General features: G+C 33.4%; 1 protein-coding gene across 36 annotated transcripts; it reads right to left on the bottom strand.

Moving 5' to 3' along the window:
* Positions 1–9174: 9174 nt before the first annotated feature.
* Positions 9175–19169, bottom strand: LOC113694342 (uncharacterized). 36 transcript variants are annotated; one of them, XM_072082342.1, is made up of 7 exons: positions 17899–19015; positions 17559–17605; positions 17337–17426; positions 14702–14876; positions 14384–14589; positions 11972–12778; positions 9175–10480 (listed from the first exon to the last, which is right to left on the bottom strand). In XM_072082342.1, the coding sequence occupies exons 1-5, from the start codon at positions 17937–17939 to the stop codon at positions 14523–14525; spliced, it is 420 nt and encodes a 139-aa protein (XP_071938443.1). In that variant the 5' UTR covers positions 17940–19015; the 3' UTR covers positions 9175–10480; positions 11972–12778; positions 14384–14522. The 36 variants fall into 36 exon arrangements, 14 of the variants coding, with proteins under 14 accessions (XP_071938443.1, XP_071938604.1, XP_071938362.1 ...); XM_072082503.1 differs by having other exon boundaries at positions 9175–10483; positions 12434–12778; XM_072082261.1 differs by lacking the exon at positions 9175–10480 and adding an exon at positions 19022–19169 and having other exon boundaries at positions 11147–12778; positions 17899–18914.
* Between the last annotated feature and the right edge of the window lie 327 nt (positions 19170–19496).

The following is a 19496-nucleotide window of genomic DNA, read 5'->3' as shown; positions in this document are numbered from 1 at the left end:
CTTTTCAATTACACTCCCTCCTCCCATACCATCCAACCTATCCCTCCCTCCTATCATTTGTTAATTCATTGTTGGTTGAATGCTGTATTCCTTGGATTGGTTTAATTCAAGGGATAATTTCAGAAACCCCCTGAGGTTTCTGACAATTTCACTAAACTCCCCTGAAGTTTAAAAAATTACACATACTTCTTTGATTTGATAGATTTAGTAACAAAACCTTAAAATAATATTGACTTGATCAAATTTTTAAATGAATACCCAAAAATGCCCTTGTGTAATGAGTTTTAAATTACTTCCCTATAGAATTATAAGATTATCTAATGTAATTATAAGGAAAAGGTACCGAATTTTTCGTGTCTATACCTACTATTTGATAAATAATTACAATAATAATTTTATCACTATGATAGGATATTTTTTATGGTATTTTATTATAAATTTAGATTTATAAGATAGAAAATAAAATGTTGAAATAATTGATTCAGAGTTTATGAATTTTTTGAGTTGTGGAATAATCATAATCTAGTAGTGACTTTGGACAAAAAAAATTTTTGATTTATTGTTAATTTTAATACCAAAAAATAGAAAACAAAGATTAGCAAAAAAAAATCGGATTATATATAAAGTTAACTCATCAAAAAAACTATTAATTCAACATTTGATAACAATAGAAACTAGAGATAATAGTGGTAATTTTACAATTCTATTGGCAAAAAATTAAATAAAAAGGAATAAGAAGGAAAAAGAATGAAAAAATAATTTTAAAGTCATTCTAAGTATAAGCATACCAAACAATAGGAATTTTATTAAAATATTTAAAGGTAGTATTGTCATTTTAAATGACAAGGAAGATATGTATAATTTTTCAAACTTCAGGGGAGCTCAATGAAATTGTCAAAAATCTCAGGGGAGGTTTCTGACATTATATTCAATCATTTTGTTGTTTTTGGGATAATTTCATAAACCTCCCTCGAGATTTCTGACAATTTCACATGGTACCATTTAAGGTTTTTAATATTATACATGCCTCCCTTGGCTTTACAAAATAACCATAATAGTCTTAACATATTAATATTTTTTCATGCAATTAAACAATTTACTCCTAATCTTGCTCATATGAATGCATCACAAAATTAGAAATTTAATGGAAACAAAAAATTCACTAGTGGAATATTCGACCTTGTCTTAAACACAATAATAATATATTCAAAATTAATTTTAGCTTTGTTTGGAGGATCTAAAGATGATTAGAAGAATATGTAAATTGGGTTTAAAAAGAATAGAGCTGATATTGATACTCCAATAGTTGACAGATAGGATGTTATATTGATGCTTTTATTAAAATTTTTTAAGTTTAACAATACAAATTTTTTGAATCTCGATTGAGGTTTTAGAATTTAAGGATTGATGGTAGTAATGATCATGGTGATAATAGTACTAATTTGAAATGTGGTAATATGAAAAGAGTTAAAATAGTAGAGATGAGGATTAAAAGTGAGTTTGAAATTTTGTGCATGTTTCATAGTTTTTGAATAATCATATATATATATATAATAAAGTCATATCCTCATTCTTATCTCTTCATATTTTCTCTTACCTACGTGGCTTAACGAGACGGCAAGTAGTTGCTTAATAGGATTCTTAATAAATTTTATTATTAAGTGTGTCATCATGACATAGTGCATAGCACGAAATTTATGGAAAAGAAAAAGTTAATTGAATCCAATAAAATTTCATAAATTTGAATTCATCGATTTCAATGACCTCTCTTCACGATGTCAAGTTTTTACATTCTTATCAGGTATGATGTAATAAGTTAATAGGGTAAATACTACTTTTATAAATACTACTTTTAATTTTATTAATTTGAAAGTAGTGATTCCTAGATAACTATATGTGTTATACTTATTCATTTGTGTGTAATATAGATGTGTTGGGAAGACTTTCTAAAGTGGGACCAATTTATGAAGTTTCAAAAAGTAATGGAACTGTAAAAAAAAAACGAGATATTGCAATTACTAATAAAAGGTACTTGCTGCATTTTTTTAAATTTAGTCTGCTAAATAAATTAGTTATAATATGAAGATCAGCTCATATTCTTATTTGAACAATTAATTTTGAGTAATTTCTATTCAAGTATTAATTTTGAGTACTTTATATTGATGTGGTGAAAGCATTAATGTCACGTTATGGGGAACAACATCGAACCAGTTCGATGATGGGATTATTTTTGTGTCTGATCAACCATTAGTGTTGGTGATCTCTTCATTGACAGTTAAACAATTCAGAGGTAATGACATAAACATCAGTGAATTTCTCTTAATAAACATATTGTTATTTCTTTTTAGTAGCATTCTTAATGGATTTCACAATAAATTGTTACTCAGATTCATGCGCACATAGTAATATATTTTATATTATAAGAATACTTTATATTACAATGCGCATATAGTAATATACTTAAGACAAGTTATAATAAATTATATATTAAATTTATATTTTATATCGACATTTTTATAAAATTAACTAAATAGTTTATTATTTTTCGATGATCCCTGTTCAACGAACGGGTACAAAACTAGTTTTATAAGAAAGTAAAGTGAACTTTGCAATTTCATGAGGGCATTTTGAATTATTCAATCAAAAATTTGACCATTAAATAGTTTTTGTTACAGAAATGGTAAACTTGGGGGAGGTATATATAATTTTTCAAACCTCAAGGAAATTAGGTAAAATTATTAAAAACCTCAAGGGTGGTTTTTGAAATTATCCCATATTTTTTTGTAATAAATTTGGGGCTTTGGTGCGCAGTCTCCATCATCTATAACGTATATAAGGAGGAGGGGCTCGCACGGTTGTCAGAAACAACCGTTCCGGAAAGTTCACGGTCATGATTAGGCCAAAAAAATTTGTGCGGCTCAGATCACTCCTTATAACTCAATTTTCATGCCGTGTGGAACCCACAAAAATGTTGTTCTAGTGTTACTCGCTGTTGTTCTTTTGTTACACCTTATACAGATGATGTTACACCGTACACAAATGATGTTACACCTTCCGGAACGGTTGCTCTGACAACCGTTCCAGCCCCGGATCCCGTATACAAGATTCTATCATTACTTAAATTAAAGTAGGTTGATGTTGATTTGACTATTATCTTTTATGATAGGTTGTTCATGTTGGCCAAAATAAGGCCCTGTTTGAATTGCCATTTTTTGTCAGAAAATTGCGTCGTTTTCTGTGATTATATTTCTTTATTATCTTTTTTTTTCATATACATCAAATCGCTACAGTATTTTTTCTATGAAAAATGACGAAAAATGCAATCCAAACGGGGCTAAGGCCAACGAAGAAATGGTTGTAAGTTGTAACATTTTAATAGAATATGGATGCCCAAGAAAAATTTAAAAAGTAAACTGGACTAGAGAGGAGAGATTGAATTTAACCGCGTCCGAAGATCGCTTTCCTTGTGGCTCTATACGATCAGCTTTAATAACAAAACTTAATTATCCCTTGTTTGGTACGCGAAAATGCTTAGAATGAAAAGGGCTTTCCACTCAGAATACATTTCCAGCCAAAATTGTGGGGAAAAAATTATTATTCAAGTTTGGTAGAGTAGTGAAAATGGAATATTTACTTAATTTCTAATATTTGGTATAATCAATATTCAGATATTAGAATGAAATATACTAAATACATACTAAATACAAATTTGACTCAATTGCTATGGATTAACTTATAGGACATAATATGTTCTATTACTTCTATATTTGTATTTGTCTATTTATGTAAAATTTTGATATTTTTACGTCAAAAATAAATGAGGATTGATATCAAAAATTTTTCAATTGCAATACTTGATTCATTTTAATACATAGATTTTTAGTTAAAATTTTCATTTACTAGCAATATAATTAGCAATGTAAAATACAAATTACATGAAGTCAAACAATTATAATCTATTTTTAATATATTTTCAATTTTGATAAAATTCACAAAAAGATTATTTTTACTTTTACTTAATATTATTTTTTCCATATATCCCCTTAGTTGTTGATTACATGTTCTTCCATTAAGTATATGCTCAAGTACTCAACTTCTTCAAATCAAAAGGCTTACCTTGTCTCTCTCTTTTTTTACATTTAATTATTCTGATAGATAGAATTTTGCGGTAAAACTGGATTTAATTTTAGTAACAGACTTACAGGATTACATTCCAAACTTTTTTTTTATGACTCTTGACTCGATTAATAAGAATCTAATGGTCTTGTATTTTGTTGTTAAATTTTTTTCATTGATTATAAAACATATTTGAAGTATCCTTTTCTTGATGGGTGCTAACAGGTGCCCTGGAGAGCGCCCAGGGAATACAAATTTTTTGACAAGATTGTAACTAATTTGAGAAAGTATCTAAATGCAAGGGAATAGTAAGTGTGAGTTTGTAAATTAAAATATCCATTAGATTTATCCACAAAAAACAACTCAAGTAATTGTAGAATCTAAACCATTAGACATTTTGGCTCTAGGAAAGTTTTGCCAAATTGGTTAGCATGCAATGAATGTGGAGTGCCTAAAATTACAATTAGAGTGTGGGATTAGACCAAATTTTTGCGCATGCAGTGTTCTATACATTATCAAAAGCTTTGGGCTAGACGCATAATGCATGCTGATTATCAGTGACCACACCACCTATATTTTGTCCGTTAGTTGTGGATCTTGAATGTACATACATATTACTCTTTCCGTTCCATATATTTAGTCATATTTGGGGATACGTGTTTGTTATGCATAGTACACTCCACTAAAATATTTTTCCTTTTGTTTTACTTTTGCCCTTAATCATGTGTTGGTCAAAGGAAAAAAATAGAAAACAATTCCAACATATTTGTTTTTATGCATCATTAATGAAGGATATAAGGAAAATTTCAGAGTATAAAGTAGTTAAAAATATTAAACATGACAAATATTTTGGAACAGCCAAAAAAGGAAAATATAACACTTTTAATGGGACGAAGAGAGTAAAGAAGACGACATGGCACGTTAACTCCATCAGTTTTTTGATTCTATCAGCAAATACAGAGATTTATATCTTGCAAGCTGATTTTTTTTTTTTTTAATGAGAGGTCTTGAATGGGATTTTCTACTTGTAATCCCTCGCTCTTACCCAAACCCAAACCTCCCCACATCTTGCAAGTTGCTTGTACTAGTAACCTACTTACATGTCGGCATATAAAATCAAAATTCAAAATAAGAATTTTTCATATTATTATTTAATAGTGTTTTAGTCAAGTTAGAGTTTTAGTAATTCTATTAGAGTCAAGTCATCGTAGTTTTATTGTTTAGAAATTAGTATTTTATTAGAAAATTTCCACTTATATGTGTGTAAATTGCCTCCCCCTCATTTTGGTTTTGTCAAATATATCTCCAATATATTTTTAGTTAATTTTTTTGTTCTACATCTGGTAACAGAGCCCTAAGTTCAAGAAATTAATCTTGGGATGCCTATGAATATTGAAAAATTGACCAGCTACGAGGATAGTCATGGCTGTTTTCGTGTTGTGAGACTTATGATCATAAGAGATTGCTGCGAAGAAATTAATTGATTGATTTAGCCCACAAGATTGATCATGAAGTATTCAATTGGTAAAGATTGGACCATAAAATTGGTTCGGAAGAATTGTCAGATTAATTGTGGGTGTAAAGACAGAGATCAAAGAAGAATCCTGTCAATTGAATTGTAATTATGAAAATTACAAAGTGGTGAATTGTCAATGAATTGACATCAAATTGTATGAAAAAAACAATCTATCCATATGCGTGGATTATTGCAACGAAAAAAGTCTTTGAAAATGAAGAACCAATACAAACTCATGTTGAGTTTGACTTAAAGAAGGCAATGTTGGCATATTAAATCAAGACTCCAAATTAGAAATTTTCATATTATTATTTAGTAGCGTTTTAGTCAAGTTAGAGTTTTAGTAATTCTATTTGAGTCAATTATGATAGTTTTATTATTTAAGAATTAGTAACTTATTAGAAAATGCAAGGGAATAGTAAGTGTGAGTGTGTAAATTAAAATATCCATTAGATTTATCCACAAAATACAACTGAAGTAATTGTAGAATCTAAACCATTAGACGCTTTGGCTCTAGGAAAGTTTTGCCAAATTGGTTAGGACGTAATGAATGTGAAGTGCCTAAAATTACAATTAGAGTGGGTTAGACTAATTTTTTGCGGATGCAGTCTTCTATACATTATCAAAAGCTTTGGTCCGACCAACCAAAAAAAAAAAACCTTTCAAAGTATAATGCGGGTTGATTATCAGGGACCCCACCACTAAAATTTTCTCAGTTTGTTGTGAATCTTGAATATACACACATATTAAAGAAGACAACATGGCACGTTAATTCTATCATTTGATTCTTTGAGCAAATACAGAAATTTATATCTTGCAAATTGATTTTTTTAAGTGGCAATTCTTGAACCGAAACATTCTACTTATAATTCTTCTTTTTTTACCATCCAACCCAACCATCCCTGCATCTTGCAAGTTGATTGTATCGGTTTGATTGTATCAGTAACCTCCTTAATGTATTTTGTCCACCCAGTTGTGAATCTCAAGGAAATATTACTAATACAATGCGGGAACTGCCACATTTTTTTTTTTAAAAAAAATCCCCTGATACTGGGTGGCGACTTCACATGATTTTCAACATTAGATTGCCAATTACTTTACTGCCCACAAGGACAAGGAACTGCCACCACCTTAGCGCTGCAAATCAGACGAATTGAGTCGAATTTTAGTCTAATTAAACCGAATCTCAACTTGATTTTATCAAAATTTAACTCAAAATTGAGGTTGATGAGTTTTCAATATAAAACTCGAACTTGAACTTAATCTCAAATTCGAGACTAGTTGAACTTAAACTCGAGCCTACTCGAACTTAAAAAAATAAAAAATTAATTAATTTGTTTTTTAAAAATGAATAAAATAATTATTTTTCTTGATAAATAATAAACATATTAGACATGTACATATAATATTACATAATATATATATATATATATATATATTCGAGCCAACTCGAGAACTAACAAGTTGAAAAAATCGGCCCGAGCTCAACTTGAACTCAATATTAATCGAGCAAAGTCATAAGCGCTCGTGAGTGAACTTGATTTGTTTGCAAAGTTCTAAGCTCTTTGATAAGCACGCATTTTGTGAGTTTCAAGTAATTTTTATTAATTAATTTTGGTGTGTTTTATTTATTTTTATACCTAATGAACTGGGTTTCTAGTGAAGATTGACATTTTGTGGTTTAAGTGTCAAAAATTGCATTTTTATGGAATAAAGTGGTGAAAGTTTCATATTTTGTAAGGTTTAATGATTCAATCATCAAATGAAGTGAATTGATAAGATATTTGGATGATTGTTGATGATTTGAAGTGATTTAAAAAGGATATGAAGTGCAAAGATGAAATACAATCTAGTGTAAAAGAAAGGGAGTTTGACAGCTTTGATACCTGTTGGTATTTTGACTATGTCTTGAATTATAACTATCATATTTAGGTAATTCTTGAACTATTTTGAAGCTAACACATATCTCTACATTTTTTGTGAAGACATCGAAATCCATTTAATGAGCTTTCCAAGTAAAAAAGTCAAAATGCAGTCAATCATTTTTCTTGTCAAAAGCAGAAATAGGGGATTGACCAGTCAATAGTATTTTGGTCATTTTTCAATCTACAGAACTCTAAATTGGATGATTTCTGAGGCATTGAAAAGCTAATTCAAAGGTTACAATTTTCATGTTTTGTACAAGAGTTAGTTTGGCCTCCGTTATTGAGAAAATATCAATGAAAATTAGTGCAAAAACAGAGCAAAATTGAAGACCAACCATAAATGAGAAAACCTCCAAAAGAGGCAAAACATGAGGTAAATACGCGATGTCAACCCATGTTTTCTGAGGTCAGGCTTTCTTTAATTGTGGCTTCAACTTGTTCTGTAATTTGTGCTCTATTCACATAAATTTTTTGACCAATTTTTCTACAAGAATTCCACGTGGATATGAGCAAGCAAGCATAAAAACTTCAAGAAGCATCTTTTTGTGATTTTAAGGGACAACTTTGCCCACTAGAAACAACTCACTTTGAATTTGAATTCTCTATAAATAGAGGCCTATGGAGAGTTTGTTTGAAATAACTTTGGAGGATTAGAAACACTACCAAAATGTAGTTTTAATTAATTTTTCTTAGTTCATTAGTAAAGTATAGTTAGTTTGGTTTATCCATCTTGTACTTGTAACTAGATTTGGATGAAGAATTAAAGAATAAAGATGAAAAGTTGGAGCTCATATGATAACGGTAACCTCTCTTCTATTACTCTCTCTTTTGTATTTGATTTCACATTTACCTATAATACAAGTTTGGTGTTTATTTTCATATTTTGTTAAAGTTTATGCTTAGAATTATGGATGAATTTTTCATGTTTTGTTAGTGATATTTACTTGATTATTTGATAATATTATTTTGAACAAATTATTTATCACTTTTTACTTATCTAATTATGATTAATCGGCCATTAATTGTGATAATTTTAGGATATTAAGTTTGTAATGAAAATTAAAATTTAACACCAGTTCAAAAATGTGCTAAATTTAGGAAATTTACTCACTAGTGTAAAGAAGCATCTTTATGGATTTAGTAATTTATTTTATATAATTTCAAAGAAAAAATAAACTTGTAATTAATTTCATATCCACGAGAGTAAATATAACTTATTTATAAGTATAATTAATTCACTACGAGAGTAAGTTTTACATACATTAAGAAATTACGTCATAACTAATCAAAATAATAATAATCAATTAATCGGTAATTTCACTTATAAGAATAGTGAGAAATTCTTTAACCTTAGGAGCTTTTCTATTATTATTTGTATTACTTTTATCTCATATTTATAATGTAAATTTAATTTATTACACTTGTAATAGTCTAAATAATAAAGAAATTCGCAAATCATTATTAATTGAAAATCTTCCTTGTAAAATCGATATTTAATATTCACGATCTGTATACTTGCAGAAAATAAAATATTTAAATTTTATTAAAATTTGATGCATATTAGAATCTTGTCAAAAAGTCCAATAAAAGAAGGGACTTGGAGAAACCACCAAACCATATTGCAATAAGTTTCTCAATTAGATCTATTTCAAAGTCCAGAGGACATTGAAGATTTTCGCGAGCTATACTTAAAAGTAGGAGGAATCACAAGACAGCATACATAAGAACATCAGCCATTACTTCCACATCATACTGCACTTAGATTATAGCCTTCTTAGGCTATTCACATGTATTCAACATCTAAGAAAAGCTCTACTACATCAGCCATTATAGTGTAGTAACCAACAAAAGAGCAGCTTTCCCTCCTCCTTATTTCCGGGCTTGGGACCGGCTCTGGCGATATCACAGAGGCGGAGTTACAAGCATCATACAAACAGCAGAAACAAATAAGCAACTTGCATTGGCAAAGACAATTAAGAAAAAAAAAATGAAGAAAGAGAAGATGTACTCTTGTAGGAAATTACACACTATCAAAAGTTGGTGCAGATGCAAGGAGACTCCAGCACAAGAGAATGCAATCCGTTTCCAAGGGCCTAAAAAAAGAGCATACGCAGAGAAAATTCCATTCCCGCACATATTCATGAATAGACATGCAACAAACCTCACAGAGCAATCTCAACAAAAAACATGATGAACCAACATAAAAACAAGATTTATCAATTTCCCGGGTAGCTTTCACTAGAACTGGGAGTAAGGATGTCTGCCAAAATGTATGTTCTGGAAAAAGAAATAACCCACAACTCTAATACACCTGAATGATCTGCTCTCTCATTTAAGATTATAGAAAAATCTTGTCTGCATGCATCTATATCATATAATCAACGCCTACATAAATGTAATTACCTTATTTAATCTTCTTTATCTGTTTTTTCCCACCAATTTGTAACAATCTAACCTAATTGTAAAATTCATCAAGAAAATAAAGAAATAAACGTCTTCCACACACAATTCTACACTCAGATTCATGCCACAACAAAAAGCTGAGGATGCATAACTTAACTCACAAGTAAATGGATACGCTCGGGTGAAAGCTTGAATCAAACTTGGGAGAAACACGAGGCACCTTTAAGTTGCAGCAAAAACAATAGGATTGGAGCCCTACAAGCGTCAGACAAGGCCTCAAAAATATGAAAACATTTTCTATCTCATTTTTATCCCCTTGAAACTGGTGCCTCAGCTTCTTTTATATCAACAGTGGAGAACAGTAGGAAAAGAAGCCCCATTTTCTGACTGCAGGATCATAAGCAGGTTGGAGTAAAAAAAGTTGAATCACCGGCATACAACAGCAGCACTTTAATCAACTTTGCTAAAGACTTAGCAAACTTCATCAGAAAATAGCCAAAACCTCCAATACATGCTCAATCTGCTATAAATACACCACAGAAATTAAGATAAAAAAGTCCCAGACCTCCAGAATAAGAAAAAATCCAACTCATAAACCATGAAAAAAAATTATTTCCAGATTAAGCTGATGAACAGAAATTAGTATTTGCATCCAATTATTTAGCAACTGCACCACATAATCAGTAATGGATATTATCCATGAAACTCATAAAAAGCAGATGAAACAGCCAGGGATTTTGTCAAGCACTAACAAACAATTGATTTAGATAGAATAGGATTCCTTCAAACCAATATGGATAGCCTCTAATCTGAAGGAGGCCACAGATGTCACTACAACCGCTCCAACCAATTGAAACTCGTAAAACAAATATGCAAAGGCATAACAGATAGCCAAAGACATACTAATACACAGTCCTTTCAATCACTTTAACCACACAACTGACTTCTTCAATTCCAACCTCCTTCCTAAAATGATGATGAACAGGAGCATTTCAATAGATAACCAGAAACAGTTCATTATTGTTCACAGAAACCCAATATGAAAAATAGGGAAAGGAAATTACTCCTCTGGTTCTCCTTCAAAATCATTTAGACCACAACACAGCCCTTGCAATTCTCATCACATTACAGAACATGGAATTTACTGCCACACCAAATGATTAAGAAAGATTATTCATTAAACCAGTGAAGAAAGAATGAATTTTATAGATAATCCAGAAACTGTCAATCTTCAAACAAAGTAATACATGAAGGGCAGCAAAGAACTCCTTTCAGTTACTTTAGCGACATGACTGAGCTCCTCGAATTCAAGATCCTTCCAAATTAAAGATGACATAGATCTTAGTCAACCTGACATGTCAACTATTTGGTCAAAGAAAACCTCAGGAGAAAAACAGGGAAGGAGAAAACTCCCATTTTCTCTTGCAAAATCATGAACAAGAGAACATAGACTTGCACTTCTCACCCACATTACGGAGAGGTAGATTTTACTGCCACACCAAACAACAGAATGAATTCGACAAATAATCAAGAAGCAATAAAAGGGCTTAGAGTCTCTTCAAGCACAACACCCATCTTGTACCACAGTTCCTACAATAGAAAGGAGACATCAACATCAACAATTTCCAGAAAACCAATAATTGATCAAGCACAGAGATCAACTGGTACGGGGTCCAAGTAAATAGTCTTAGGCTTACAAGAACGAAGCAAAGATCTCGATGAAGAATCGAACCCAAGATCCTAAAACAAATACAAAAAAGTCCTTACGGATAAACCAAAGGGTTTATAACTAACCAAAAACTGCCCACTGTTGCTCAAGAAAGCCTGTACACCAAGTATTTGAAGAGAAGAACTGCTCAAGAATAATGTTGACCACAATTCACGGCTACAGTACTGAACAATCAAATTGACTGCCACACCTTGGTACTTAAAAACACACACACACACACACACACAAAATCAATCAAAAGCAACTAAAAGATCCTTAAAAGTGTTAAGACACAAGATCAACCTTGAATCCAAGCCCCTACAGCACAGATGAGAGATGGTCATTAAAAACATTCCCAAAACCACCAACTTCAGCAACAACTAGCAACAATTAGCTCAGGGTAGAAGAAGACTGCTCCAAAACAAGGTATACAGCTTTGATTGGAAGAAGGAAGCCCTTAGGTATCACTACAACAGCCTGGTATTGTCAATAATCCACAAGTATACAAAGTCAAATGGCACAGAACCTGTTGGTTTTCAAACAGTTATACACAGTGATCAGTGTGGAGACACAGAGAACTACATTCAAACACTCTTAAACTGTCACATCCCTTGGATAGCTCTCCTTCACATATTCTCTAAATGCTGATAGTTAAGCCACCAACTCCCATTTTATAGAAATAACATATAAATAGAGTTAACTGATCTCAAATCCTTGAATAACAAATTGTCATCTAAGAGAGAACCATAAAAAATGATTACATACCAAACATTGCGAAACTTGAAATTCCACAGCTGCCTAAAGAGACAACATTCAAGTAATAAAGATAAAGAACCAGAACCACTTCCAAACAATGCCCACTACACGGATGAGTTCTTCAACCTAAGCTCCTAACATGAAGAGGAGGACATACAACCTGAACAACCATTCAGAAGCCAACCCAACCATCACGATGCATATGACGAGAAGCTCTCCGAAATCATGTAAATGCTGGTAACAACAGGACAAAAACAAGCGAATTCACACCCTAATTGAGCAAGACAGCGTAATTGATGATGCCAGTTACCTCCTCAGAGCAAACAGAACTGAGTTTGGCATGAAGGTCAGCTCCTGGAACGAGACCATATAATCAGTACAACTTTGTTACGTATTGTCAGAACACAAGAAAGAAAATACACAAGTTTTTTTTTTTTTTTTTTAAAGAGTTAGAAAGGCCTTTGGATGCATTAGAAGATACAGGTCTCAATTCCGAGCTCATGACACAAAGGGGGGAACACAGAGACATTTACAGGTGTCAAAACCACTAAGTTGGCTCAAGCACAAAAGCAGAGATAATGTGAACTCCCTTCATTAACAATGCAAAAAGCCTCTGATCTTAGGCAGGAGACATAAAGTTGTCACCAAAGCTCCAAATCATCTAGACCCAGATTCCAGCAACCATAGTCACGTTAACGAAGTTAAATAGTTCCTTTGAACACAAGTTGTTCAATCCTTCGTACTAACAAGGTAGACAGAGGGCAAATCAATCATCAAATCCAGAAGGTTCAAATCAGTCCTCAGGAAAAACAATTTAAAAATAATAAAAAGTAGGAAAGGGCAAATGTGTATGAAATCTCATGGACCAATATAGCAGGGTAATGACAATGACCAAAACTCCAAGATCCCCTACAATCAGACATGTAGAGCCAGTTAATAATGACTCACTACAAGGCGGCAAATTTTTTAAGCAAAGATTACAACACGGAGGGTATGGGAAAGGAAAAAAAAAAACTCCAAATTTAGAGCACATTCACATCCAAGAAACATCTCCTCTCCTTGGAAGGCCAGAATTTCCCCATTCTAAAAACAAGGCCAATCTCTAAAGCAACAATAACAATACGGTAATATGATGCCAAAATTGCCTGATACACTGGAATACCAAACAAAGTCATATACGTTGGATAACATCTATGGTTTTTCAATCAATATCATTAAAAAAAAAAAAAAAAAAAAAAACTCCCAATCATTGTTCAGGAAAGCAGCACAAAACCAAAAGTAGAGGAAGAAAAACTCCCCCAAATTTTTGTAACTAAACCAAAAGCTGTCCCTGCACAGAATTCTGGCTAGAATGTTAAAAATTGAGCAGATTAACTAGCAGACCAGTAGTGCTACCTAGCAAAACACCCTTTATGAATCTTTATGAATCTTTTACTCATTATTTGAACAAATTTGAAATCTTAACTGTATTGCACGCTTAATGAATCCTTTATTATTTTCTTGAACAAATTTGACGCTGTCACTTTCTGCTTTATGTATTTTTATTTTCTGTGACATCTGTCCAGATGCCCCCAGAGACAATGCAGCTAGCAGTCACTCTACCCATATATCTTCACAGGTTAAATATGGAAAAACCAGATGCATATGTATTGAAAACTGTGCTCAAGTAGCATCTGAATGACCATGGTTATGAATTAAGCATTACCGCATGAAACTCTCAAAAACCTTTACAAACCGTGAAGTGAACGAGGGGATGCAAGCATAAAGAACTACATGGTGTAGAGCAGGTTCAGACATCTGAAGATGAAACAGTTCACGCAAATATTGAGCAACATATAGCCCATATAGCTTCCAGAAAAGGAAGAAAAAAATTAAATGAAATGACCTTTGAATCAGTATCTCCAAATGTTAAGCAAGCAGAAAATTTGAATGTGGAAAAAGAGAACAGTAAAAATTAACCTGAGTAAGAGGAAACCTTCACTTCTTTAACTTTAGAAGCTCTTTTAAATACGCATATCCAGCCAAACAAGCAGGAGGAGAACCACAAATGTGTGCAAAGCAACATGACATGATAGACCACCAACAGAAGTGTAGATTATCAAATACTAACACAACCACCTCTTAGCAGTTCCACAAATATAATAGATGACCACCATTTTGTATAGCTGAACCCACAATTCTGAAGATATGTGGTGCAAAGAAAGAGAAACAGGGCATTAGACGGACCTCAAAAGTTTTGCTCGCAAATTTGCAAAAAGCCAAAGCAGGTACCCATACCTCCAAACCCAAGGAAAACCCTCCAGAAGACCATTTGAAAATTTTGAAAACCACTGTGAAAGTTGCAGAACAAGAATTGTAGCAAGTACTTGAAAGAGTAGAATTGACAGTTCATCAATCAACCCGGCAATCTCCAGGGTCCGACAGTCCAAAGCATTTATTATCAACACTAAGACTGCATATATCAAAGGTGTTAGCAAAGCAAGTAGCATCCAGTCACTGTATTCTCTGCAGCAACAAAAAAAGGACCAGCTGCTGTAAATACACCATAGAAACTAAAATAACTAGTCCTCAACCTCTGAAATCAACTCATAGACCAGGAAAAAACATATATTTATTACTTAAGCTGGTGAACTGCAATTAGTAATTGCATCAGAACGAATAATTATTTCATAACCACACCAAATAACCAGGAATGGGCGTTATTCGTGAAACTATGCCGACCAGTACGAGCTTCAAAAGCAGATAAAACAGCCAGAGATGTTACCAAAAAAGCAATCTTGAACCTGAGCTCCTAGAATACAAACAAGACACAGATGCTACCACATCCCAAAAATCGTCAATTGTCAACCACTGACAAACAATTAGTTTAGGCAGAATAGAATTCCTTTCAAACCAACGTGGATAGCCTTTAATCTAAAGGAGACCGAAGATGTCACTACAACAGCTCAGACCAATTTAAACTCCTAAAACAAATATGCGAAGGCGTTACAGATAACCCAAAACAAAGTAATACACACACACCTTTCAATCACTTTATAACTGCACACTGACTTTCTTCAATTCCTAAAATGATGATGATGAAGCCTCTCAAAATTTAACCAGAAACTGTCCATTATTGTTCAGAGAAACCTAACAGCAAAAGCAGGGAAAGCAAAAAACTCCGGCTCTCCCGCAAAATCATGTAAACCACAACACAGGACTTGCAATTCTCTCCGCATTACAGCACAGTAGAATTCACTGCCACCCCAAATAATTAAAAATAATTATTGCTCCAATGAAAGAATGAATCCAACAAAAAATCAAAAGCAGATAAAAGAGCCTGGGATGTCACTTGAATGCAAGCTGCTGGAGTAAAGGAAACATATTCGTCAATAACATCCCCAAAACCAATAACTGATCAACCACAAACAAACAATTAGTTTGACCTTCAATGATGTAAATATCCTTTGACAAAAGAAAGCCTAAGATCTAAATGACAACAGCATGGTTGAAACCCAAGATCCTAAGATGTAGATATATAGTTGTTACAGATAATCCCAGAACTGTCAATCTTCAAACAAAGTAATACACGAGGAAGCAGAGAACTCCTTTCAATTATTTTAATGACATCACTGAGCTCACCAAATCCAAGCTCCTTCCAAAATGAAGATGACATGTTATCCACTATTTCATCAAGAAAAGCTCAGAAGGAAAGTAGGGACAAAGAGACTCCCATTTTCTCTCACAACATCATGCAGATGGATAAATTGTAATGCCGCGCCAAACAGCAGAATGAATTCGCCAAATTATCAAGAAGCAGATAAAAGAGCCTAGGAAATCTTCAAGCACAACACCCATCTTGCACCCCAGTTCCAACAATAGAGAGGAGACATCAACATCAATAGAAAACTGAAAATTGATCATGCACAGAGGATCAATTAGTCAGAGGCAGAAAAGAGTTCCTCCAAAACAATGTAAATGGTGTTAGGCTCAGAAGAAGAAAGCAAAGATCTCGATGAAAACAGGGAGACACAAACCCAAGATCATACACAACAAACACAGAAAGTCCTTACAGATGATTCCAAAAAAAAAATGTAATGCTCCAAAGAAGCAGAGAACGCCATTCAATCACTTTACCCCAGTGAGTTCTTTAATTCCAAGCTTCTTCCTAAAATGAAGATAGACAAACAGACTTGGAAGTAATAAGCACAAGGGTGTTGATAGCTCTTTTCAGACATTTTAGCCACACAAACTTCTTCATCAAATTAGAGGACAGAATGGGTTTATGACTAACCAAAAGCTGTCCACTGTTGGTTAAGAAAACCAGTCACACCAAGTATCAAAGAGAAGAACTGCTCAACTTTTTGGCTCAAGAATCATGTTGAAGATAATTCACAGCTACAGTACTAAACGATCAATCTTGAATCCAAGCCACTATAGTACAGATGAGAGATGGACATTAAAAATATTCCCAAAACCACCAAGTTCAAAAACAACTAGGTGCAATTAGCTCAAGGTAGAAGAGGACTCCTCCAAGACAAGGAAGATAAGCTTTGATTGGAAGAAGGAAGCCCCGAGATACCACAACAACAGCTCAAAATCACCAAAAATCCATGAGTATACAAAGTCAAATGACCCGCAAACTGTTGGCTTTCAAATATAGATTGTTATAAACAGTAATCAGCATAGAAATGTTGAAAAATACTTTCAAACACTTTAAACTGTCACATCCCTTGGATAGGACAGCTCTCCTTCACGTACTGTTTAAATGCTGATAGTTGTGCCCCCAACTCATTTTATAGAGATAACATATCAATAAAGTTAACTGATGTCAAAATCTTCCAATAATAAATTGTCATGTATGAGAAAAACATAATGACGACAAACCCAGTATTGCAAAACTTGAAATTCCACATCCGCCTAAAGAGACGACCTTCAAGTATACAGGTGGGGAAACATAACTCCTTCCAAAAAACGCCTACTACACAGCTGAGGACATATAACCCGAACAACCATTTAGAAGCTGCCAAAAGAAGCCCTAACCATTACGCATATGACGAGAAAATCTCCAAAATCATGTAATGCACAATGATGAAAACAATCAAATTCACACTTCCTATTTGAACAACACAGCATAATTGATGATGCCAGTTACCTCTTAGAGCAACCACAACTAAAAAGGTTGGGATGAAGGGGAACCCCCTGGAACAAGACCAATAATCAGTACAATTTTAAACAAAGTGTCAGCAAAAAACAAGAAATACATGAGCAAAAAAAGTTACTTAAAAATATGAAGAGGAAATGCCTTTGGATGCATTAGAAGATACAGGTCTCAATTCCAAGATCCTAACATTAAGGGGGGGGACATGAGATATTTACAGGTGTCAAAACCACTAAGTTGGCTCAAGCAAAAAGGAAAAAATAGTGCGAACTCCCTTTGTTAACAATGCAAAAAGTCTTTGATTTCGGACAAGAGACGTAAGTTGTCATCAAACCTCCGAGTCATCTGTACCCAGATTCCAGCAACCAAAGTCATGTCAAGGAAGTTAAATAGTTCCTTTGAAACAGACAACTTGAGTTGTTCAATCCTTCAATCCTAACGAGGTAGATGCAGAGCAAATCAATCACCATATCCAGAAGGTCCCCATCAGTCCTAAGGAAAAACAGCTTTAAAAAAAAAAAATTTTTTTTAAAAAGTAGGAAAAGAGCAAACTTTTATGAAATCTCGTAAACCAATATAGCAGGGTAACTACAATGACCAAAACTCCAAGCTCCCCTACGATCAAGACAACATGTAGAGCCAGATAATAATAACTCCCTAAAAGGTGGTAAATTTCCCAATTTTAGAGCACCAGTCAAAACATCTCCTCTCCTCGTAAGGCCAGAATTCCACCGTTCTAAAAGCAAGGCCAATCTCTAAGCAACAACAACAATACGGTAATGTGATGCCAAATTGTCAGATAAACTGGAATACCAAACAAAGTCATGTATGTTGGATAACTCCTATGGTTTTTCAATCATTATTATCCAAAAAAAAACTCCCAATCGTTGTTCAGGAAAACAGCACAAAGCCACAAGTAGGGAAAGAAAAACTCCCCCAAAATTTTGTAAAACAGGAGAACAGGATAATAATCACGACCAAACCCTTGAATCCAAGCTCCCCTAAGATCAAGACAACACCTAGAGCTCGTCAGCAATGACCCCATAAAATAAAGGCGGTGACTTTATCAAGCAAAGATAAGAACAACCCAAGACCAAGAGGGGATTAGAGAAGAACTCCCAAATTTTCGGACCACATTCAAATCCATCCAACAGAGCGCTTCTCTCCTCCATTCTGCCAATTCTACAACAAGGTGAATTTCGAAACATTAACAAGAAGGAAAACCGACACCAATATTGTCCGATAAATTGGAACGATGGACAAATTATCATCATATCAACAAACCAAACTATTGCAAAAAAACTCGAACTATCTGATGATCGCGAAAACGCCGAATACCAGAGCTACCACCTAAAGCAATCATGAATAAATCAGAGCCTACCGTCAATTGACAATTCCAATTTAACTAATTTCACAGCCCTAAACCGATGCAGAAAACCGAGTTAGACGATTCTTACCTAACAACCAAACCGCCGAGGGTTAACAAAAGTCCGGGGGATGGTTGGGGTTATTTATAGGTGGTTGTTGAAGAATGGACGGTTAGGATTAAGCGGTTGTTGATGATCTGGACGGCTATGTGGAGGTCTTTTTCCAAGTTGGAATTGAGCTAAGATTCGATGTGATCAGGTCGGTTTTATTTTTTTATTTTTAGGTAGGAAAAGGCGGTTGTTAAATTTAGAAAATTGCCACCAAGCTGGACATATTCTGCTTTTGTTTCTTTTTTAGAAGAAAAAAAAACCCTCGAAAAAAAAAAAAGAATATATGGCATGGTCAAAGCTGGTATGCTTCACTTTTTTTTTTTTGGTTCTTTCCTGGATAGAACCTTCACGAAGACGTCCTCATGTTACACTACAAAAGTGTTTTTTTCTCCCCTTTTTTCTCTAGAGGCTTCATCAGTTTTTTCAAAATAGTTATGGGGATTCGCTTGACACT

This window comes from Coffea arabica, chromosome 1c (genome assembly GCF_036785885.1).
Source record: "Coffea arabica cultivar ET-39 chromosome 1c, Coffea Arabica ET-39 HiFi, whole genome shotgun sequence".
NCBI classification, from domain to species: domain Eukaryota; kingdom Viridiplantae; phylum Streptophyta; class Magnoliopsida; order Gentianales; family Rubiaceae; genus Coffea; species Coffea arabica.
This window is presented reverse-complemented; position numbering and strand designations above follow the sequence as displayed.

Bases quoted from the DNA above. Each gene is read 5' to 3' on its own strand.
- LOC113694342 (XM_072082261.1), bottom strand. From the start codon at position 17,939: ATGACTTTGGTTGCTGGAATCTGGGTACAGATGACTCGGAG. The intron at 17,606-17,898 runs GTTTGATGACAA...GTCTTGTTCCAG, and splicing joins TGGGTACAGATGACTCGGAG to GGGGTTCCCCTTCATCCCAA. The intron at 17,427-17,558 runs GTAACTGGCATC...TTCTTTTGGCAG, and splicing joins AGTTGTGGTTGCTCTAAGAG to CTTCTAAATGGTTGTTCGGG.